This window comes from Rutidosis leptorrhynchoides, chromosome 6 (genome assembly GCF_046630445.1).
Source record: "Rutidosis leptorrhynchoides isolate AG116_Rl617_1_P2 chromosome 6, CSIRO_AGI_Rlap_v1, whole genome shotgun sequence".
In the NCBI taxonomy this organism is placed as follows: domain Eukaryota; kingdom Viridiplantae; phylum Streptophyta; class Magnoliopsida; order Asterales; family Asteraceae; genus Rutidosis; species Rutidosis leptorrhynchoides.
In genome coordinates, this window is record NC_092338.1 from 164811228 (window position 1) to 164837006 (window position 25779).

Here is a 25779-nt window from a genome sequence, read left to right on the forward strand (position 1 = left end):
CCAAGCTTTTGGACGCCGTCCAGATCAACTGTTTCAGAAATTTTTTTTGTGGCACGTTTTCGGATGGTTAACGGGTTGGGTCGTTACATTATTACTATATTATCATTAAGATAATTATTAGTATTATCGTTAATAATGTTATAGTAACTATCATTATTAATATTAGTGTAATTAAAATAAATATTTGTAACACCTAATTATTTTGATTACTATTATTATCATTATTACGAACACGATATAAAAGACGATTAAAAGCAATTAAACGAAACGATTAGGAAATAATGGGTAAGAGTATCATGATGAAATTAAAATATTATAAGATATTGATTTAGATAAAATTATCGTTCTTATTATTTTTATCATTACTATTATTATTAAAATTATCGTTAGTATTAAAACTATCATTTTAACAAAAATTATCATTTTAATAAGAATGTCATTGTTACTATAAAATATCATTATTATTATTATTTTAAATAGAATTATTATTTTAAAGATAATATTAAAAATTATCGTAAATATTAAAGTTATCATAATTAGAATTATCGTTTTATCATAATGTCATCTTAGTAATTATAAATATTGATATTTTTATAATAATAATTATTATTACAAAATAATACAACTTTTACTTACTATCATTATAGATATTATTTTATCAAATAAATATTTGATACAAACATATTTTACTACGTGTAATAACTTACTTTAATAATACCTATCATATTATCTTTATAATATTAAATGAACCCTATAAATTTTATTACTTAATATATATAAAAGTATATTTTATTATATAAATATAATATAAAATTTTATTTATTAATAAATAAATTATATTATTTACTCTAATAAATCTTTTAAAAATATTTAAAAATATAAAACGACGATATTTAAACTATATATTAATCATGTATAGATTTTTGGAAATTATTTTGAGTCAAATTTACTTTTGTTGACTTTTGCATATTAGTCTCGAGCATTAGGATTGTGGTACACTATGACTTGACCTAATTTGTTAGACAAATATTGACCAACACATAAATATATATAATTAATTTAGGTTCGTGAATCCGAGGCCAACCTTGCACTTGTTCAATGACGTTATATGTATTTTTACTACGAAATACAGTATGGTGAGTTTCATTTGCCTTTTTACCCTTTATATTTTTGGGACTGAGAATACATGCACTTTTATAAATGTTTGATGAAATAGACACAAGTAATTGAAACTACATTCTATGGTTGAATTATCGAAATTGAATATGCCCCTTTTTTATTAAAGTCTGGTAATCTAAGAATTAGGGAACAGACACCCTAATTGACGCGAATCCTAAAGATAGATCTATTGGGCCTAACAAACCCCATCCAAAGTACCGGATGCTTTAGTACTTCGAAATTTATATCATGTCCGAAGGAGGATCCCGGAATGATAGGGGATATTCTTATATGTATCTAGTTAATGTCGGTTACCAGGTGTTCACCATATGAATGATTATTTTTTGTCTCTATGCATGGGACGTATATTTATGAGAACTGGAAATGAAATTCTTGTGGTCTATTAAAATGATGGAAATAAATGATTATGATAAACTAATGAACTCACCAACCTTTTGGTTGACACTTTAAAGCATGTTTATTCTCAGGTGTTAAAGAAATCTTTCGCTGTGCATTTGCTCATTTTAAAGATATTACTTGGAGTCTTTCATAGCATATTTCGAAGAACGTTGCATTCGAGTCATTGAGTTCATCAAAGATTATTATTAAATCAATTTATAGTTGGATAGTGGATATTATGAAATGGTATGCATGCCTGTCAATTTTTGATGTAAAGAAAGATTGTCTTTTAAAAACGAATGCAATGTTTGTAAAATGTATCATATAGAGGTCAAATACCTCGCAATGTAATCAACTATTGTGAATCGTTTATAATGTATATGAACGGGTCCTTTCAGAAATTTATTAACCAGATGATCCTAAGTCGAGACTAACTTCATGTTCGATCCGATCGGCAGACCAAGGTATTTAGTCTGGATAGATCCGACACTAGCTCCCACTGCAGCTGTAAATGAACATATCTCAGGCCAATCTATCACAATACCAAATACATGTGATTTAGAAACATTAATCCGTAGCCCGGACACCATATAAAACACCTCCAAGATCAGTAAAATACGATTGAACTCTTGCGTACTCCAATCAGAAAGAATGATGAGATCATCTACATAAATGAAATAAGAAAGATGGACGTTATCAACCCCCACTTTAATACCTCGGATGAAACTTGTCTCCATAGTGCAAGAAAAAGTTGGCCTTCCGTAAAGATGATGAAAAGAAATTACGTGGTGATCGTATTTATATTATTTGCATCTTGTTGTAATAGTCCCTTTATGCCATATCAGCGCGACATCTAGTAATTATGTACCAACCATGATGTCACAACACAATACATTCAATAGGGTAACTTGTAGGAGGTGAGTTTCAAAGCACAAGTCATAACAAATAATTAACTGCGATCTAAACTAGAATGAGGTTCGAAGTAAGCTAAATGGTGTGACTTTTTGTAAAACTTATGGACTGGTGGGTTTTGATATAAATTTTTTATATTTATTTTTAACATTTTAATCTCTGTTTCGATTACATCTATAAAACAGGCAATTTTTATCTACTAAATGTTTCCATTTTAAATGTATATTTAGAACATGTAGTTTTATGTTAAGTCATGTTGTTTCACTTTTGTTGGACATAAGGGTACGATTCAAAGTGGATCATGGAACCCATACCTTTTAGTTATGGGTCAATAAAGGGTGTTTGTGCGTTGATTAAGCATTTACTCGGTTGTTATTCAATTCTTTTCTGATATATCTATCAATGAAACAATCTAGAGTTATGTCTTCTCTTTTTCGTATGTGTCTTGAGTTTCTCTTCGAATTGAACAAGGTATCAACTCATTTAAGGTATTATTAAGTCAGTTTAGATCATACTTGTCAGAGCATTCTCGTATCCTATTGACGAGAAACGAACAAATTTAACAAATTTAAAGAGTTTATGAAAAGATGTCAAATAAGCCTTTGGTGTTTTTGCAATTTATAAAAACACCTATGAGCGTGAACAAAATGAGAAAAGTTGTGCACGAAAAAAAAATATGAATTATCAAACATGATACAAGAAGATAATAATGAATTACGAAATATAATTCATTGCAATTCTAAAACTTATAATGTGAAGCAAGAATAAAAGAAATACGTGAAAAAGTATGCACAAGTACGAGATAATCTCAATGTGCACATTTAAACGCTTCATAGCAACTTTCATACCTATTAAGGTATGAAAGTATATGTTACTTTTCTCCGAAGTACTTCTAATTTTAAAGAGTTAACTATCCTCACTGGTCCTGTGATTTACTCACAATTATACTGGTAGCCCTTATCTTTTTGAAAGTTCTAATGGTAGTCCCAATAGTTTTTAAAATGCACAGCGGTGGTCCTAAACCTAATGCCAATTAATTGATTAACATAACAATTAAACTGGCGTTAAGTTTAGAACTACCGCTGTGCATTTTAAAAATTATAGGGACTATCAATATAATTTTAAAAATAAAAGAACTACTAGTATAATTTTAGATAAACTACATGAGCCAGTGGTATAACTATCTCAATTTTAAAATAATAAGGCCCGTATGGCTCACGGAATTCAATGGGATTCTGGCAGAATTGAAATTAAATTTAGACACGATGCGTGTCTAAATTCAATTCCAATTCCGCCGGAATCTCATTGTATTCCGTGAGCCAAATGGAGCCTTAAGTATTTTATTCAACTATCAAAATTAACTCAATTTTAAATTAATAAGTATTTTATTTAACTATCGTAATCGTAATCGTATTTGATTTATTTAAATTAGTTTTATGTTTTGATTTTATTATAAAAACAGAAAAATAAAATTAATTCAGTAGAGACCACCTCTACAACATCAGTTCCCTAACCTTCTTCCCACAAAGTTCCCAATAGAGAGGATTCTTATTTACCACACTCAGAGCCTGTTTACTTTTAGCTTAATTGGGATTATTGTCCTGGAAGGCTTATTCGGTCACCACCCTACCTGTTTACTTTTGACTTAATTTTTTGAGCCATCTTACTAGAGAGCTGTGTGATTGATGCAAAAAAGGGCTGTTGTCCCCATATGGACATTTGATTTCCTCCTTTACCCATTTCATGAGGTTCATCTTCACAGCCCCAAAAAACAAAAACCCTCGACTAATAAACTAAAAATAACAACAATTGAAATTTAGCATCATCTTCAAACAATTATCTGTAAATTCAAAACGTGATCGAAGACCTTGAAAGGTAACTGTTCTCAACCAAACATATGCCGTCACTTACCCCTCTGGTCTTCGTCACTTGCTCCTCCGGTAGCCGCCTCGTGCTCCTTTAAGGTTGAAGTTATTATACATGATGATGACGATTAAACAGTAATTAAGGATAGAGAGTTGTGGTGGCTGTAATAAAAATGGTTGATTGATTTTATGGATGGTCGCGAAATTTATGTCAATTTCTTCATGTTTTCTTACCAAAAAATGGAGGAAAAAAGCAATTAGGTAGGATAGCATGAGATGGTAAGTATTCTAAGTAATTGGAAATTCTTGCTTGTTATCAGGAAAATGCTTTAAGCTAGATTATTATGTATGAATATGTGAATTGGGGTTGGAGAAGAACTGTGGAAGTATGTGGAAGTATATGGTAGATGATGTACACATGGTGGAGTCTATGTCATAGTAATTATAATTAATTATTACTTATATAACTTATACGGAGTATTAAATATTAATAAATTCTAATCAACAATAATTATATTATAATTTATATTATAATTATAAATTATAATAAAAGATAGTAGACTGATTATTTACATAAAAAAAAATATTTTGTTTGGGGCAAAATAGTCATTTTTATCATTCAGACTGTTTATTCAGCATAAAAAGTAAACAATAATAATTTTTCAATGATCATATCCATACTGCCATCTATATTCATTCTGCCACCTATATCCATACAGAACTTAATGCAAAGAAAAGTAAACAGCCCCTCAGTCCCCAAAGATACCACATATATATACAGTATATCACGACCCATAAGCGGTCACAAATTGGGCAACCACGACCCAAACACATTTATACCCGGATTCACAACCCACAAGCGTCACAAGCCAGCTATTAAAGCTCAAAACCTGGTCATAACATTGTAAAACCGCAGAAAAATATAGAAATCGTTAGCTTAAAACACAACTGCCTTTTCATATTACTCTGCACCACTAACCGTAAGGGCAAAAAAATACCAAAAGAAAACCCTTAAAACACTGAACCTTACGGATAGGCATTTACTTAAACAGCCAATAACTACCTAGCTCTGCTTACACACAAACAGCTAGTTGACATAATTTACATAATTCCATACTTATCCTCTTATCAACTTATAAATTAGAAATCTGCTCATATATTTACATTATTATTTTATCTTCAAACCTGAAAGGTGAGTCAGCTCCCACAAGCAACTATTTTTTTCCGGTGATAGCATTTTAGATGGCCGTTACTGCAATTGTTGTCATCTTCATTGGCATTTGAAACTTCCTTGATGGAACACTCTACACTTGTTTCACTTCGGCATTCAACATGAGATTGTTGATCATTTGCCTACAATTATCAAGTTTTTTGCATAGATATTAGTTTGTCTAAGGTTGGAAAAGTCTCGAGACGGAGACGGGCCGGTCGGGATTTGAAATGACTAGTAGGTCGAGCCTGGGTCGAATCCGTACTACTCAAACGTTGACTTTTAGTCCTTCATCTGTCCCATATTAATTGTCCCATACTAATTGTCCACAGACAAAAAACACAGTTTTAGAAATATCACCATTCTACTTTTTCTGTATGTTACACTTTACCCCAACTTTTTACATATCATTTATTCTTACATTGTATACATTAGAGATAAGAATAAATAAGTAAAGTTCATTAATACCTCTGAGGTATTAATGAACTTTACTTATTTATTCTTATCTATTAATGGAAGTTGACAATTATTTTGAAACATCATAAAAGGAATACTACACAATAAATATGGGACAGATGGAGTAATATATATCACACATAAATAATATATCGAACATAATTATTTAATTCGTATATATTTCAAACATATGTATAGGCACAAAATCTGAGTAGACGTTTATTAATTCATAAAAATTTAACCTTAACTATGACCAACCTTGACTTTGACCGACCCAGACCCAAGTGACATTGACCCGAATTTTTAGCGTTGACAGACTTATTAGACGTTTTTGGGTGAAACGGGATGGGCTAGTCACCAAACCAACTAGTCGGCCGAGAAGGTCGCCGGTTACAACACTGTGTTTGTCACTTAATGGTAATAAATCAATCAGATGAAAAGTTACCAAGACTTCAAGAGGAGATGAGCCACGTGCACAGCCATTGTTGTTCTGGTTGTCTCGAGCGATACTAGCAAAATCAAAAATTAATCAGTAAAAAAATGACTAAATATAACAAGAAACCTAAACATTATTGATTAAGTAATACGGTTTGATGACATACTCCAAAGAATGCAGATCCACTATAATTCCATTCTTCTCGATTCTGTCTGCTTGAGACACTTCAGAAACGGCACTATTACCATCTAATTCAACGATATTTTTACCTTTAATAGTCTCATGATCGATCCCTGCATCCATTTTGTCCAATTTAGTTTCCATTTACTTATGCATGGATCATATATTTGTATTGGCTTAGTATCTTAGTATCTTTGATGGATCAAATAATTTAAACTATAGCTTGGAAGGTAACGGGTCAAAGGTTGAAAGTAGCCCAAAAATGTACTTGCATTCAGAAAATTGATTAAATATATCTATTTTTCTAATTTAGTTCTACTCCGTGTAATATATACCGGTTCGTATCAAGAGCCTCATAAGATTCCACGAAAATATAGATTACCATTGAAATTATATAAATTTTGTAACCATATGTAACACACTAATTGCAAAAAACGTATTTTAAGGTCGATCCAAACCCAAACCAACCCCACATATAGCAACTTCTACTTTACCTTATCATGGCACATTACAGAAACCGTACCTCTTGATATGCTTGATTCGGCACAACGTTGATCCTTGGAAATCATGTATTTTTGACACATACGCGTGCCTTGGAAATCAAGAAACGTGTAGCCAAGAAAGTCGAGTTTTTGCGCTTCGGTCATTACGGAAAAACCAAACGATGAGGTCCAAGTCTGTAACACACTCGGGACAGCTGGCAAAACTAGTCTCTCTACTCCTAATTCCACCAGTTTCTGGAAAAAACCAAAGATTAAAACAATAAAAATGACTAAATACATGCTAGATTATCATACAACACACACAAGAATCTGTTTACCGTGCATCCTCAAAAAAAAAAAAAAAAAAAAAAAAAGGAAAAAAAAAAGAATATGACTTTACCTTTTCAAGAACGTTCATAAGAGCATGACACATGCCACTTCTACGGTACCGGTATCGTGTGCCAATAAGCGGAAGCTCTGCTACCTTTTCTCCATAAATCCTTTAAATGGTAACAATATAATATGATAAATGTGTGAAACAATTAAGATATAAGGTGTTAAATTATTTAACTTTAATTTAATAATTATATTATATATTATATTATACCTTATTGAAGCTGCTGAAACTAGTTCATCATCTTTCTCCAGAAGAACTGTATAGAATCCCTTGAAGTTCAAACGGTTTAGGTCAGACCTGAAGTTAATTATATACAACCAAAGTAAGTTGGATTAAATAACAAGATATTGTTAATTTTAAAACATTTATCATAAATATATATAAAAAAAGGTGATGCATAAAAATAACTAAACTTACCATCTACAGAAAATAACATCTTCGACTATATCTCTCTGTGTGAGAGGTTCCTTGACCGGCTCAAAACACTCGTGCATCACACTAATTGCAATATTTAACTTGCTATAGCTCTCAGCCATTTCGTCTCTAGTTGAGATGTCGTGATCCACGCTATCATGTCTCGTGTGTTTCAGTATCGTCCATGTTAAATCGTCCCGCCCCACTGAAATTGGCTTCCCTAAAACCTCGTTAATGCCCGTATGTATCTGTATATGAGAACGTATTTTTTAAAGTTAACTGATATACTAGATTCAAAACTCCTAAACCTAGAAATAAGTAATCTTAAGCAGTAGCCACACCATCCCAGATAACAACCGTTGCATTCAACGTTGCAAAAATAGCTACTCGGGGAGTAATCGGATTCGAATTTTTACATATTCAAATAATAAATTTCAAAATTATATTTAAATATACAAGAAATGTATAAACACAAATATAAATGTTAACATAATTGTCTAGAAACATAAACATAATCTTCATTTGTTCAAAAACTATAATATTCTATTTTAAGCTTATATTAAATTAAATGTTGACCAAAATTGACTAAATCCGACTTTGACCAACTAAATCCGATTTTGACCCATTGACCGACATTGACCAATTAATTACTCGGACTTTGAAAAATCAGCTAGGCAGGTTCCTAAAAAGGAGTACTCGGCATTAATCGGGGAGTTTTACAACACTGGTTGCATTAGCGAATAATTCAAAAGAAAATATTAAATTGAATGATTAAAACATCCTTTCCTGATAACAAAAATAGGAAAATAGTATACAGATTCTGAGGAATTAATCCAAACAGCATCAAATGTAACTTAAGTTTGAAACTTCAGCAAAAATAGAATAAAAGTTGACATCTTTATAGAATATATAATCAAAATAAGGAAAACATTTCAAGACAATACATAAATAGTAGATGATTGCCCGATAAAAATGACTAAACATACCTCCGCGCATCTCAGACTACAAAACCAATTTACTTGAGGATCACTCGCCAGTTTCAAGAAACCTTCTTTTCTTTTTAAGCAGCCGATATGATCTAAAGAAAAAATGCTAGTAGATCAGAACAGATAAAAAGCTACATACTTTGTGTGACAAACTAAAAAGAAATTTGAGTCTACATACATCTTCTGTCACACTGTTCACAATTCAGGATATTACAATCCGTATCTTGCTCACACTCATCAATAAATTTGTTTTGGTTACAAATTCGACAACAACATGATGGGCAGAACCAATCACCATCAGGGACCTCCTAAACAAATAAAAAGAAACATCACCCGTAAATAAAGACTCTAAATTTAGTATTAAAAATATAATCTTTACATAAAAGAATAAAGAGAGCACATATTATTACCTCTAATCCTACGCATTGAGTATGAAAAGAAGACGGGCATTGGTCACATAGAACTAATTCCCCGCCATAATGACAAACAGAACATATATAGTCATTATCATTTATTATTTTTCGTGTATTACCCTTTAATTTACAAGGTTCTGTCTTGCAAAGTTCACTTTTAAGCTGCAATTGACAATCAATTAACGAACGACCATCTTCAAGGAACATGTTAGCTGACGGTTGTTTATTCGAGCTTCCAGCATGATTTTCAAACTTTGAAACACTAAAAACAATTTGACAACAACTGCATTTAATACCGTCACGATATACAAAACCTTCTTTCATTGTATGCCCGTCTTTATTACAGCGGTATTCAACTTTTGATCTTTGTACAATAACATTATTATCCACCAACCAAGATAAAACAGTTAACGACGAATGGTGCATTGGAGAAATCTCTTCACGCGCCCTTTTGTTAGACCTTAATACACGCGTTTTTCTCATAGAACTTTCACTTTCATCCTCGTTTTTCAAGAAACGTTCTTTTCTCTTCGCTAATGCTTTATTACTAAAATGACCGTTCTTTTTCTTATTTACAAGTTTCCCGACACCCTTTTCTTTGTCCTTCTTCACGTGGTCATTTTGACCCACGATATTTACCTCATTACCATCGACAGAACAATTATTATTATTAATATTATTATTATTAGACATATAATAAATGCACGCTTGACGAATAGATCGGAAATTCTTTCCGTTTGGTGACGTGTACACAGGCCGTCTACACATCAAATCAGCATAACTAAATACCCATCCAACCGAACACAAATGTTTTTTCGCCCTATTCTGTAACTCCCTAAAGTCAACATCTTTCCTTTGTCTCCAATCGTTACTTTCGTTTAACGTAGCAGAATAATAGTCAACGACAGCTTGTGGACAGTATACCGGGTCAACCTTGGGTACCGTTCTTGTCGGTGGAGGTGTTTTATGTGATATATATCCAGGAGTACGGTTACAAATATCCTGACATACAATATTTAATGACATATACGGCCTCCCTTCGGGATTTGTGTAACGATATTTAGGAGATTCCGTCTTTTTTGACGTATTATAATCTCGTCTGAATTCGATTCGCCAACCTAAATACAATAAATGTCGCCTAACTTTCAATAATAAAGATGGAGGATGCCTACCTTTATCATACTCAAAGTACTGAAATATTGAATCGGGACAACATTTGGGTTTGGTAACTAGATTTTGATCTACACAAAATTCATTTACTTGAGTCCATCCATCAACAATATAACTTCGATTGTCGTTTTGGATGCAAAGAACTTTACTTTTTGAAAATCCAGGAGGAACCATATCATCATCATCATCATCATCATCATCATCGTCATCGTCATCATCATCATCATCATCATCATCATCATCATCATTATCAAGCACATAATCATCATCATCATTATCTTCATCATCGACATCATCATCATCATCAAGCTCATATTCCGTCGTCGAAATACTAGAATTAACGGGTAGAACTGCAAGAAAATTAAAGAAAGACGGTTTGACTTTTACAACCGAATCAAGAAACTGTTTGTTTATATCTAAGTTTTGTTCGCCTTCCCCTTGCAATCTACCAAAAAAGTCAACCATTGTTAACTTTACATTATCTAAAATCACTTCCTTAACTGTTTCTTTCCATATATCCCTAATATCACACATCCACTCTTTAATATCTTTCTCGAAACGTTTTTTCATCCTCAATTCATACCAAATTTGTTTAACAGAAACAAGAACCGGCCATTCAAGCTCTAATTCCTCAAGAACTTGTAAAAACATCCAATCCCCACGAAAGTTCCATTTTTCGGTATCTACATTCCAATCACAAGTCAACCGTATGTTGTTAATTGAAGTGGTAAGTTCATCACCAATATCGGGAAAGAAAACGGATCTTTCATCAGACAAATCATTATAGTCAAAAATAACACCTTCCCACCATGCATCTTGATGAAACACATCAACACATTGTCCATAATGAAGACACTTCAAATTATATTTAAAACAAGGAGGCAGAGGCCTTATTCTTCCACGATTAGGAACAAAAATTGGGATAGATTCGACCAAATTATCCGAACCATCATCACATAAGATGTGATCAAATTTAACTACGCGATTCTGGTTCTTAATTTCAATCACAGTTGCAGAGTGCCATGAGCCTTCAAAACCATCTTCAAGACTCCTTGTCTGAAACAATTTATAAACTTTAATTATTACACACAAAATTTGACTTATATAAGCTAAAGGGTGAGTTTATTGATGCATAAAATAATACTGCATGGCCAAAAATAAAACAAAAATTAGGAACCCCAATATTCTTACCATGTTATTGTTATAAATCTAAATCAATTCATATTCTTGAAATTGAGCTAAATCAAACAAAAAACCCCAAAATTTATCGTCTTACAAAGTTCAGTGATTAAATAATTGCACCAAAAATTACCCTCCTCTGATTAACTAATCCACATTTCACTTCAAAACCCCTAAAATTAAATGATCAAATCAATCAATGATCAATGATTCTAATCAAATCAAGAGAAAAACAATACAATGTGGGCAAAATCATAACATGCAACTAGTTAAACAATAAAAAATGAGGGTAATCAATTAAAACCCACATAAAATTTAGCATTTTTAACAAAACCCATATCAAGAAACACACAGATTCTAATGTATAAATGATCTGTAGAACAAAAAAGGGGGAAAAACAATTACTTCAACTTGCTGATGTGGCAGAAGCTTCTGAATGGGTGCAAGTTTTTTTCTTTTTCTCAAGGGTTCAATGTCGTCGTCCGCCATTGATAAGGTTTTAGGGATTTGAGGGTGATCTTTTGACTCCCAGTTCTGTGTTTGGTGGAAGAAACAACACAACAAGAAGAAGGGTTTAGTTTAGTCTAGTTTAGTTTTACTTCTCTCACTCACCTATTTCTTAATTTTAAAAACCCCCTAAACATTAAATTAAATTATATTTAATTTAATTTGTTTAAAGAGGAGAAATATTTTAGTTGGGAGATACTCCGTATATTGCCGAAACGTTTGTCGCAACTCGCAGGTCAGAATTAAAATACACTACTTGTTTTTTAAATAGATAAAAAAAAAAAAATTAAAAGGTAGTGTATAAATGTATAATACAATAATTATTACTATTTAATTTTATTTTCTCAATATAAGTTAAGATACTCTATAAGATTGAAGATTATTTTTTAACGAGCAGACCCATGCATAAAAAGAAAAAAATAATGATGCTATGCTGGCGTCATGTTTACATTATGCTTACGCCATAATGACATCGGCATTCATCAAATATAAAGTTGACAAATTACCAAAATACCCCACCAGTGAATATATATATGTGTGTGTGTGTGTGTAAAAGTAAACCCTATCCGTCCTAAATTCACGCTGGCGAGTTTTTGCGACATTCTTCTTCTGGAATTCACGTTCGTTTTTTTATTTGATCTTCGTTTTCATCTTCTATTGATTCTCTTGTGGGTCATGGGAAAGAACTCAAGAGGGAAAAAGAAGAAAAAAGGCGAAGGTACGATTAAGGTTTGAGGAATCGTATGATTTCGATTGATTTGAATGATTCGACGAAGGGCATTGATGGTGAGGGTTCTGTGCAATCCGATTCATCCCATACAACTGAGATGGATATGCACATACACAACGAGGGTGATGGTATGGTAATATTGAATGAACCAATTAACTGAACATGTTATTCCTATTATTGATTATGTGATCATATAAATAGGCATGTATATGCATATTTTAAGTCCAAAAGGCAATTCAAATGCAAGTGCAAACAGAACCGCGCAAACAAATAACAACTGCGTACTGCGCTATTAGATTGCGGAAATCCGCATAAAGCTCAACATTGCGAAAGTGTCCCGCATAAACACTGCGGACCAATAAAGTATGCGCAAACATTGCATCCGCAAAGATTCCAAATGAAGCGACCCGTCCTAATCCATAAGGACGAATACAATAACATATGATTACATCGCGAGGTATTTGACCTCTATATGATACATTTTACAAACATTGCATTCATTTTTAAAAGACAACCTTTCATTACATCGAAAGTTGACATGCATGTATACCATTTCATAATATCCAACTTATAAATGACCTAATCTTTCATTTACTTAATAATAATCTCTATTGAACTCAACGACTTGAATGCAACGTCTTTTGAAATATGCCATGAATGATTCCAAGTAATATCTTTAAAATGAGCAAATGCACAGCGGAAGATTTCCTTAATACCTGAGAATAAACATGCTTTAAATGTCAACCAAAAGGTTGGTGAGTTCATTAATTTATCGTAATCAATCATTTCCATAATTTTAATAGACCACAAGATTTCCTTTATTCAATAATCATACACTCGCAAATGTTTAAAAAATCATTCATATGGATTGAACACCTGGTAACCGACATTAACATAATGCATATAGAATATCCCTAAAATAGAAATCCATCTGTATAATATAAACTCGAATTACTAAAGCATACCATTTTCCAGTATGAGGGGTGTTAGTGCCCGTAGATCTACCTTTAGGATTCGCGTCAATTAGGGTGTCTGTTCCCTAATTCTTAGGCTACCAAGCTAAAATGGGTGATATTCGATTCGATAATCCAACCATAGAATGTAGTTTCGATTACTTGTGTCTATTTCGTAAAGCATTTATAAAAACAGCGCATGTATTCTCAGTCCCAAATATATATATTGCAAAAGCATTTAAAAAGGGAGCAAATGAAACTCACTATACTGTATTTTGTAGTAAAAATACATATGACGACATTGAACAATGCATGGTTGACCTCGGATTCACGAACCTATATCATTTGTATATATATATATATATATTAAAACATATAATCGTAACTGAACAAATTTTTTTATTATATCTTTAATTTATATATTATGTAGGTTTAATTTGTGTATATATTCATAATGGTTAATATTTATATAGTTAGATTAATATATCCATATCTATATACATAATTGTTTAATGTTATATTTAAAAAAATCGATAGTTTGTTATTTGTATGTATTTATATAAATAATATTAATAGATTTGATAAATATAATTATGTGAAATTTTAATAAAATTACAATATATGAACAAGTATATTTTATGTACAAAATATTTATTTATTTTAAAATGATAGTTTTGATAATAATAATGATTTAATAATAATAATAATAATAATAATAATAATAATAATAATAATAATAATAATAATAATAATTAATAATAATAATAATAATAATAATAATAATAATAATAATAATAATAATAATAATAATAATAATAATAATAATAATAATAATAATAATAATAATAATAATAATAATAATAATAATAATAATAATAAGAGACTACCTTCCAAACAAGCCAAAAAAATAAATGTCATATCCTAGGCTCGAACCCACGACCTCTCGCTTAACTTAAAACACTCCTTAACCACTTCTCAAATTCCATCTTCCTGATTTAATCTATAATCTAATTATATGTAATCCATTTTCTGTCTCACTTTCTTCATCAAATCTTACATCGTATAACATTATTGTAACACACCCCATGGCAGCAGCTCAAAAATGAATTGGCTAGCTGAATCTCGGCCCAGATAGAAGCCCAACAAGGTATACGGCTCAACAGCAAGCACAAGCCCAACAGCTTCTCTTAATAATAAAAAGAATATTGTAGTGGCCTGGGTTCGAACTCAGGACCTCTCGTTCCCCATCAACACCCTAAACCATTCTACCATTCGTGATTTTTTGAGATCATACGAAATCTAATATACTTAGCCCCTCTATTTTTCCATTTCTTCTCCTTATTTACAAAACCCAGAACTATTCCTTATCTTCTTCACCTAATCAACTATCAAAATCATTTTCTGTGTACTTCTCCTTCTTCAACAATAAATCGACATTATTCATCATCCTATATTTTCATCATACACGTAATCATCATCTTCCATTTCATCGTTACTAACATGACGATCATCATCATCTCATAATCGTATCATCATCAACTTTCATTATCACCACTGCATCCATCGTCAACCGTAATCATATTATCATAATCATCACCTCACGTTATCATCTTCATTCACCAAAATCGAAACAGAAATTGAATAACTATCATCATCCTAATTCATTTTATCTTCATCCATAATCATCGTTGTTTCTCTATTCATTATCTTCTTCACCAAGTTTCATAGTCTCCACCTTTTCACGTTCACTAATGATCATCGTCTTTAATCATTTTCAACATCGTTGCTCATTATTTTTATCACAGAAATAGAAGGTGTACTTGTAGCATTTAACAAGGTGGTTTGGTGTTTAGGTGGTCTGTTGGATTATGAAAAGAAGCAGAAGATCGAGACTGTAACAGCACAGTAGGTGGCTCGATGGTATTGTTGTTGTACACGATAGTAAAAAAAAAATATTAGTACGTAGCAACGGTGATATAATAGAGATTTATGTGGTTGTTTGGTGATGGTTTACGGTGGCGAATGTTGTGGTTCACGGTGGTAGAAAGTGGCAGTTTGTGGTCGGAAATGGTGGTCGTAAATATGATGAAGGTTGCCGAAGTAATAGAGAAGAAGGGATGTTTGGTTTGTGTTAAACTAACATGAAGCATTTATATGTATATGTGTACGATTATGCCTCTTCCCATTTTCCTTTTCGGTTTTTATTTTGTCAATTATGAAGTGGTAATTGGATATGTTAAACCTTGAATCATGCTTTGTATTTTGGCTTTAAGAGTTTAATATATAAAGAAGATAATGATATTTTATTATATATAAAAGAAATCATGATTCATAGAAACAGAAAGGAAATCATTTAGAACAGTTACACTTTTGGAATATTGTGTGTGTATCATTCAATAGACACAAGTGGAAGCTAGAATTCTTGATGTCCAGAAAGCAAATAACCCACCTGTGATATTTAATACTAATAATAATTAATAATAGTTAATAATAATAATATAATAATAATTATAATATAAAAACATGTGAATGAGGAAGTAGCGGCCATCACTTGAATTTTAAATCTGCCGACAGTTTTCACGGACTGTGTATCATGCGAAATCAGTGGCGGATAAAAGTTTTCAGAAAAATTCCATATTTTTAAATTAACTATATTTATTTATTTTGGTTATTATGGTATAAAATTCGATCATTAACTATTAAATAAAAATTACATTAATTATTCACTCCCAACCCCAATATAAAAAGTTTCAAAATTCAATAAATAGCTCCTAAATACATTTTTAATAAGCCTATAATTTATCGAACTCATTTTCGGATCACCATTTATTTTAAAATCGTATAAGTTTGAATTTAACTTGCTTAATATCGATCGACTGACAAACGAGTACTATTATCGTTTACTAATTAAATTCAAAATCATATAAATACACATTCAATATACCTTACATATATAGATAATAATATCATATATTATTTTATTTACATAATTAATTAACTCATATAATATTTTAAATTTATAATATATATATATATATATATATATATATATATATATATATATATATATATATTTATATATTTATTTACACATAATGGTTCGTGAATCGTCGAGAATAGTCAATGGTTAAATGCATTCATGAAAAATAGTTCAAACATTTTGAGACTCGGTTTAATAAACTTTGCTTATCGTGTCAGAATCATTTACAGATTACGTTTAAATTTGGTCGAAAATTTTTGGGTCGTCACAGTACCTACCCGTTAAAGAAATTTCGTCCCCGAAATTTGATAGCGATCGCCATAGTTGACAATAAGTATGTTTTCAAGACGAATATGAGTTGATAAATAGAGTTTCATCATTATTGAGTAATATTGATAAAATAATTCGATTACTCGAAGCGTACGAGTGAAGTTATCACAAAAGAGTGAAATGAGAAAATAAAGTTTCGTCATATATTTTGACGTAGATAGGGTTGATTTCCGGAATTCAAGGATTTAGAGGAAATCTTTATAATAAGATTTGATTCTTCGGAACTTAAGGAAATTAGGATCCTCTTTGGTTAAATGCGATAATCTGTTTTGATTGTTCTGTCAGATTTTTTTTTTTTTTTACTATAAATACACCCTCTTCATTTCCTTTATATTTTGGAGTTCCATCCTTTTGTTTTCTCTTCCCGACTTTAAGTCAAGCGAATAATGGTCCAGAATTCGTAGGTATGAAGTTTCGAATAAACATGACTAATGTTCTAAGAGAGAGATTGTAATAGCACGATCTTGATTGGTTAAGTTACCGGAATTCAAGAGAAAAGATAGAACTATCAGGAAGATATGTTCTCGATATGTTTGGAGATTAAGTAGAATGTAAGAGTCGTGTAACATGGCACATGATGAAATTAGAGTCTGTAAATCATCACGTTCCATTAAAAACTCAACATGACTTACTGTAATATAATCACGTTGATCAAGTGTCATTATATTATACTAACTCATGCTTCAGTTTCCAACACTACTTCAAAACATTCATATTTTAAACTCGGATTTTTCAGAATTTTAGAAACTAAACCAGTTTCTTTTATGATGTAACACAGATAGCTCGGAGAGATAAATAATATCGGACAAGAATATCTATGGATATATCTTCAGAAATATTGAGGATATTTATAAAGAAAGATACCATGATATCTTATAATTCTAGAATCGAAGTGTGATGAAGAAATTCATCCACAATGATTTAGAATAATTAAGGAGCAAGGTAATCGCTGAAGATTTCATCAAAACAGAATCATCATGATTCTTTATGTACAAGTTTAGTCCTTGTGATTTGTTCAGAGAGATTTAAGCCAAAGGGCAACGAGGTTGCTGGTACGTCTGCTGCTAGTATGGTGGAATATATAAAGGTTCTCTGGTAACGATGATGAAAGGCAAACTTATATATCGAGGTTATAATAAGGGTAATCCGAATGAAAAATCAAAGTTGACTTGCTGGAGCTGTGGCAAAATTGGCTAATTTGGAGAGGGATTGCAAAGTTATTTTTTGGTAATAACAACGCCAATGGAGCAAGCACAGATACGTGTTAAACGTTTACTCAGGTTCCGAGTGTTTTCAGGTGCATAACTATATGCATCAATCTTTTCTTCCGTAGATGAAGTGCGGTTGGTTCATCCTCTCGATTGAGGTGTTTTCAAGAATCATGAAAGGTTTGAATGCAGATTGTAATTGTCAAGATACAAATGAGGTTTAAGATGAAATCAAGTGGCAAACTTGAAGAAATGTTTAGTTTCATATGTTATAAACAATATTTTAATTCATTTTAATTGTCCAATGTTAGTAGTCCACAGTTAGTAGTTCAATAATTCATATAGAGTTTAATATATTATATTCGAATTAATTAATACGTGTCGTGACCCATTATATACATGTCTCAGACTCGATCACAACTCAAAGTATATATATTATTTTGGAATCAACCTCAACCCTGTATAGAGAACTCGATCATTACTGCATATAGAGTGTCTATGGTTATTCCAAATAATATATATAGATGACGCCGATATGATATGTCAAAACATTGTATATGTGTCCCGATAAAGTGCGTAAAATAAATAACAAAAATTAAATGACGATAAATAAAATTGCGAGAATTAAAATTGCAATAATTAAAATGTAACAGGGAATTAGGAACAGTTAGCTGGGAACAGTTAGCTAGGAATAGTTAGCGTGGATTCTTAACAGAATTTCTCATAGTTAATTTATTTGTTTCTAACAAGTTTTATTTTGTCCAATGTTTTCTTCATTATGCCACTTGTTGGATTCTGATAGGTCAAAATCCAAATATGAAATTGAATGAAAATGGTTATTCTGTGGTGAACGGATTCGTATATATGTGGATGTAAGTAGGATAGTAAATGACTGTTGAATCAGATTCGAAGAATGTATAGTGTAACTTATTAATGTGAAATCTAAATATTCCTCGGGTATTACCTACCCGTTAAAATATTTTCACCATTAATAGTTTGTACAAAAGAATTTTTAATTACAATCTTTATGAAAACATATATACATATATATTTTCTTCAGATGTAATCATGGATTTAATGAGTTAATATGATATTAATCTCATTTGCTTTTCAGTTAGAACTAGAGTACATAATCTTTAAAACATTAGAGGTTACATAATCGCCATGTCGAACGAAGATAATTGAGGTAGAACGATACGTAGAAAGAAGATAATCGATGTAGAACGATATGTAGAACGATTATTATACTCGAGGTACAGAATGAGATGTTGAGGCATGGATTGTTGATGGTACTGGTGTTGTTACTGATGGTACTGTTGGTGCCGGTGATGTTGCTGAAGCTGGTAAATTTTGCACCATATTCTCCAAATTGATTACTCGAGCGAGAAGTTTATTGACTTCTCCTATTTTTCCGGGATGATTGTCGGTCGGAACGAGCGGATTGTAACGACCCAAGCCGTTATCCATCCAAAAACGTGCTAAAAAAAAAATATTCTGGGACAGTTCATCTGGACGGCGTCCAGCTATCTGGACGGCGTCAGTCGTGAAGACCAGGACGGTGTCCAGCCATCTGGGACGGCGTCCAGTTGTACTAAAAAGTTCTGATCAGTTTTTCTAATACACGCGGGCAAAAATCCAGCTTCCCGACACCTTTAAATCAAAACACTTTCACAATATGTTATAATAATTAAAACTAAGAGTTTTCCATGATAACACCGAGTTTTACAACACCGGGCCCACAACGACCCAAAATACCACAAGTGACCATTTTAACCCATTTAGTTTAATTCAAAACATAGACCGAGCATGGTGGTTGGGATACGCTACCCAATCCTAATCAAATCCAAAAGCAAGTCTTCTAAAGCAAAATACGCAAGTCCACTAGTTCCCGCGCTTACCCGAGCCACCACATCCATGCAATCTATAAAAATATCAACAACGAGAGGGTAAGCTAATGCTTAGTGAATGATAATATACTACATACATATATATGCATAAAATGGACACGCCACACAAATAATCAAATACCGCATACCGGAGCATCCAAGCATAAAGGCAAGCTAAACTAAGTATACCGTACAATCACTAAGCAACGAGCTAAAGGTACATCAACAAACTATAAGTTCACCAACGACGAGGTGAACAACGCCAATAAGCTACACCCGGAGGGTTAGCTACATCACAACAATGCATTAATATATAACAATATATATACGCCCAAGGTTAACCCCTTAACCCAATACCGAAAACCGAATATCACAATGAAGATTGGCCGAACTACACGAGCCTTATTAATCCGAAACCACACGAGATTACTATCTTCAACAAGACAACATCGAGGTTGGCCGAACTACACGAGCCTTAGTAATCCGAACTACACGAGATCACTACCTCAATAAGATGACCGAACTACACGCGTCACCGTGAATCCGAACTACACGAGATTCACTTCCGATAAGATGACCGAACTACACACGTCATCGTGAATCCGAACTACACGAGATCCACTTTCACAATTCAAAACCCACGGTCACGGGATTATAAAATCCACCACATTGGGGTTATCCACAACACAACAATATCAACCCTTCGCCATTGGGGTTATATACTCCACATCACAAACACGTGTGATAACGTACACACAAAACGTGTACCTCGCCAAAGGTGGTCAACCAAAACGCACAACCGTGCCAATTGGACCTGAACGCATGTCCATCAAATCCACCTATATGTGAAGTGAGCTCTATAACCGAGAACCACTTCACCCGACCCGCACCCATCCTACACATACACATGTACAAAGGATATTAACACTCACCTTATCGCCTTGAAGAATGCCACCGAATAATCCGCAACTCGCCGATGGAATGTACCTATTCCATTATCACAATACAAACAATACAATTAGGGTGGACTTACAAACCAACCCAATTGACACTTAGTGCAATTTCGACCCAAATGCACTTCCAAGCACAAACCGCGCCCAAACTAACCAACATTCACTAACACGAGTGAAAATGGTCCTAACACACCGATTAATCCCGAACACAAGTGTTAAACACGTGTCTTACCCATTTTGACACCAAAACCCTAATTCGACCCATTTCAAAATTAGGTAACCAAACACACCCAAAAGTGTTCCAACACTTCCATAATCACTAAACCTAGTGATTAAAACTCAAGTTCAAAGCCTAATCAAGGCCAAATCGCCAACCAACCCAAAACCCGCCAAGTGACAAGAATAACAAGTCACCATAAACCCATTTCATCATCTAAGAGGGTTTCACAACAAACTAGCTCAAAACCCTAACTTGAATATCAAATCTAACAAATGAAATTCGGAGTTTGAGCTTACCAATACTACCACAGCGTAGCTAGGAGCGAGATGAACAACTTTAGAACCAGAGCTTTGGTGAGAATTTGACTCCTTCTTCTCCAAATCAACCTCTCTCTCTCTAAACTCTTACTCTCTCACTAGAACAAGATGAGAGGGTTTGTGTGGGTGTTAGTGGAGCAAATGAGGCTCCTAGAACTGATCTTGTGGCCTTAACTCGTTCCACATGTGAAAATACCATTTTGCTCCTCTAAATATCTCAAAGTAAAAAAGCTGGCCCGTTAGACAAATTGGACGGCGTCCAACATTCTAGACGGCGTCCAGTTCTTCACTGCTGGATGACGTCCCCCATTCTGGACGGCGTCCCAAACACTAAAAAGGCAGAAATAGAAACAGGGTGTTACAACTCTCCCCCACTTAGAATCGATCACGTCCTCGTGATCTTCGTCATTTAACCGAACAGACCACACCCAACGGTCCTCGAACATAAGTCCCTATCCGACTTTCCTAGACAATTCTTCCCAATGAATCATCCTTTAACAACTAAATCGTCACCCGCGATTTATCAAATCACAATCCGAGCGCTAAAACCTTACTCAATCTCTCACATCGGGAAGAACTCAACCAATCTCGAACCGAGATATCAATCCCCTAGCGTACCCTTACCGAGTACAATGCTAAAAGGAACCAAGTCAACCTAAGGTCAACAACACGAAATGATGGAGACCGAACCAAACGAATCCTTATGGATAACACCAATCACTAAACATCCCTTGTAGTGGGTAATACGACCCATACGCAACTACCGTAACATCATAACAAACGGTTAAAACTGATAGCGCTCAAAATGACTATGGCAACGCTAATTCAAAGGTGTACCAAAATCGACAATCGTCACACCCGTAACAACATGTGAGCGAAGCACGGCTATCGCATCACTAATCCTACAACATAGTTCTCACGACCCCACCATCGGTGTATAAATCAACCGATAGTTCACACAACATGGTCCTTACGACCCCACCATCGGTGTATAAACAACCGATAGATCACACAACACGGTCCTTACGACCCCACCAGTGGTGTATAAAACAACCAATAGATCAACCAACATGAAGGCTGGCCGAAAACACACGCGCCTTAGTGAATCCGAACTACACGCGACTCACTACCTTCCTCGCAACAACAAACGGGATTGGCCGAACTACACGCGCCATAGTGAATCCGAACTACAAGAGAGTCACTATCCCAAAGGAATGACCGAACTACACGAGTCATTTGTGAATCCGAACTACACGAGACTCACTCCTCAATACAATGAACGAAACCACACGAGTCATTGTTGAATCCGAACTACATGCGATTCACTTCCACAATAAGATGACCGAACTATACGCATCATCGTGAATCCGAACTACACGTGATCCACTTCACAACTCAACACCGGATGAAGTCAGCGGACCCCGAAAGTCATGCTTCACCGATATAACACATATTCCCATGATGAAGTCAGCGGACCCCGAAGGTCATGCTTCACCAATCAATAATCTCATGATGAAGTCAGCGGACCCCGAAGGTCATGCTTCACCAATCAATAATCCCATGATGAAGTCAGTGGACCCCGAAGGTCATGCTTTACCAATCAATAATCCCATGATGAAGTCAGCTGACCCCGAAGGTCATGCTTCACCAATTAACGCCCTTTTGGCCTCAAACAACGAGTAGCGTAACATCACGCTCTACTACGCCATAGTGAATCTTAACGGATACCACTAACCATTCACACAATCGAGCAAGAACCACCTATATCAAACATAGGCACAAAACAATAATTCACCAAAAGAGAACCCGAAACACACATCCCTTAACCGACGGATTTCACCTTGCTCGCCAAACACGTCCATTATCTCTCAACGTGATTTACCACATTACCACTTCGGTGATAATTTAAATCCAAAATCATAAGTACAATTTAACCGAAATTGTACTCTACCACAAATCGACCAAAACTAGGTCCCAACAAAATTTTCGGATCTACTAAAAACGTCATCTGAAATCTCACACTAGAACTTCCTCGTGCGGGAGTGTAACTCCCCCACTTGGAACTACGTTCCATTGCCGCATCTTATACAACCGTACAATGCTACCAAAGATAGACTTTACTAACAATTGGGTTCACACGACCCATCACCACATCTTGCTCCAACCTTGAGCACACGAAGGATTTTAACCAATCCTTAAACGCTTCGAACGAAAAGTGTACCGCAAATTACACAAACTCTACTCTCGCAATCATCCAATTGCTATAGTTTGTCAAATTCACCTAGTCACTCATGTACCCAAGGGTTTCACCTCGGTACCCTAAGTACAATGTAACCACAACACAATCGGAGTCGAACACCACGCTAGTAGGTATAAAAGAGGCACCTAATGTCGCGTCACGTAGACTCCTTTACCAACATACATCGAGATCCAAAACACTCGATCTCAAAGTTTTCATCCCACCCGTCGAACCTCATGGTTCATCAACTCCAACACAAAAGCGAACACGCGCTTAACAACCGAACACCAAAACCCATTCCCATGGCTTGGTAGATACATTTCCCAAATACTAAGGAATGTTTGGTTGCACCAAGTCTTACGCCCTTCGCCCGACAATCAAATGTCACCATAGGGTACTTCCATTAGGAACGTCACCCATAACAACAATATGCTCAACACAAGGCATTTAATCAACTCAATATCAAATGACACTTAATAAATAATCAAAGGACATATTTATTAAAATGAAACGTACCTTAACGTCTCCTTGCCGCACCCGTCCCCGCTAATTTGGGACATTCCGACTTACGATGTCCTTCTTCTTGGCAATTAAAGCACACCATGCCATCACCCTTTGGTACCGAACATTCCCAATACTTGTGACCCCTCATGCCACAATTGTAACATATAGACGCACTAGAATCCGATATACCCGTCCGTGTACCACCCGTGCTCACACTCGGACCCTTAGTACTCTTACTCGGATCACCATACGAAACAACCCTTCTTTCACTTGAAGGTTCACTCTTCTTGGATCGTGAATACGACTCGAAACCTCTAGCCAAGGCGAATAATTCCGCAAACGATTTCGCTTGACCCCGGCTAATTTTACTCTTCAAGTCATCATTCAAGGTCCGATAGAAATCTTCCATCAACAAACGATCATTCCCCAAATACTCCGGACAAAAACGAGCCTTCGCCATAAAGGTCGTCTTGAGAGTATTCAAATCCATAGAACCCTGTTGCAAATTTCGCAACTCATTACGCAATTTCGACAAATCGAATGAAGTCCGAAATTCCTCGAAGAATTTCTCCTTAAACTCGTCCCACGATAAAGCCATAAACGGCTCACCACCGACAACATCAATCTTAACATCCAACCAATCCTTCGCCCTACCCCGCAACAAACTAGTAGTGAGTCTTGTCCTCTTCTCGGGAGGGCATTCAATAGTACGAAAGTGTAGTGACCCGAACTTTTCCATGTTTATATATATTAATTGAGATTGATATTTACATGATTAAATGTTTCCAACATGTTAAGCAATCAAACTTGTTAAGACTTGATTAATTGAAATATGTTTCATATAGACAATTGACCACCCAAGTTGATCGGTGATTCACGAACGTTAAAACTTGTAAAAACTATATGATGACATATAAATGGATATATATATAGTTAACATGATACTATGATAAGAAAACATATCATAAAGTATATTAACAATGAACTACATATGTAAAAACAAGACTACTAACTTAATGATTTTTAAACGAGACATATATGTAACGATTATCGTTGTAAAGACATTTAATGTATATATATCATATTAAGAGATATTCATACATGATAATATCATGATAATATAATAATTTAAAATCTCATTTGATATTATAAACATTGGGTTAACAACATTTAACAAGATCGTTAACCTAAAGGTTTCAAAACAACACTTACATGTAACGACTAACGATGACTTAACGACTCAGTTAAAATGTATATACATGTAGTGTTTTAATATGTATTTATACACTTTTGAA

The 25779-nt window shown here is 33.8% G+C and overlaps 1 protein-coding gene across 1 annotated transcript; it reads right to left on the reverse strand.

Annotated features, from left to right (window-relative positions):
• Window positions 1–5283: 5283 nt before the first annotated feature.
• LOC139854226 (uncharacterized) lies at window positions 5284–12190 on the reverse strand. Its single transcript, XM_071843542.1, has 11 exons — window positions 12063–12190; window positions 9306–11534; window positions 9074–9203; window positions 8896–8987; window positions 7913–8157; window positions 7706–7792; window positions 7499–7598; window positions 7140–7353; window positions 6603–6729; window positions 6446–6509; window positions 5284–5687 (listed from the first exon to the last, which is right to left on the reverse strand). The coding sequence occupies exons 1-11, from the start codon at window positions 12144–12146 to the stop codon at window positions 5532–5534; spliced, it is 3528 nt and encodes a 1175-aa protein (XP_071699643.1). The 5' UTR covers window positions 12147–12190; the 3' UTR covers window positions 5284–5531.
• Between the last annotated feature and the right edge of the window lie 13589 nt (window positions 12191–25779).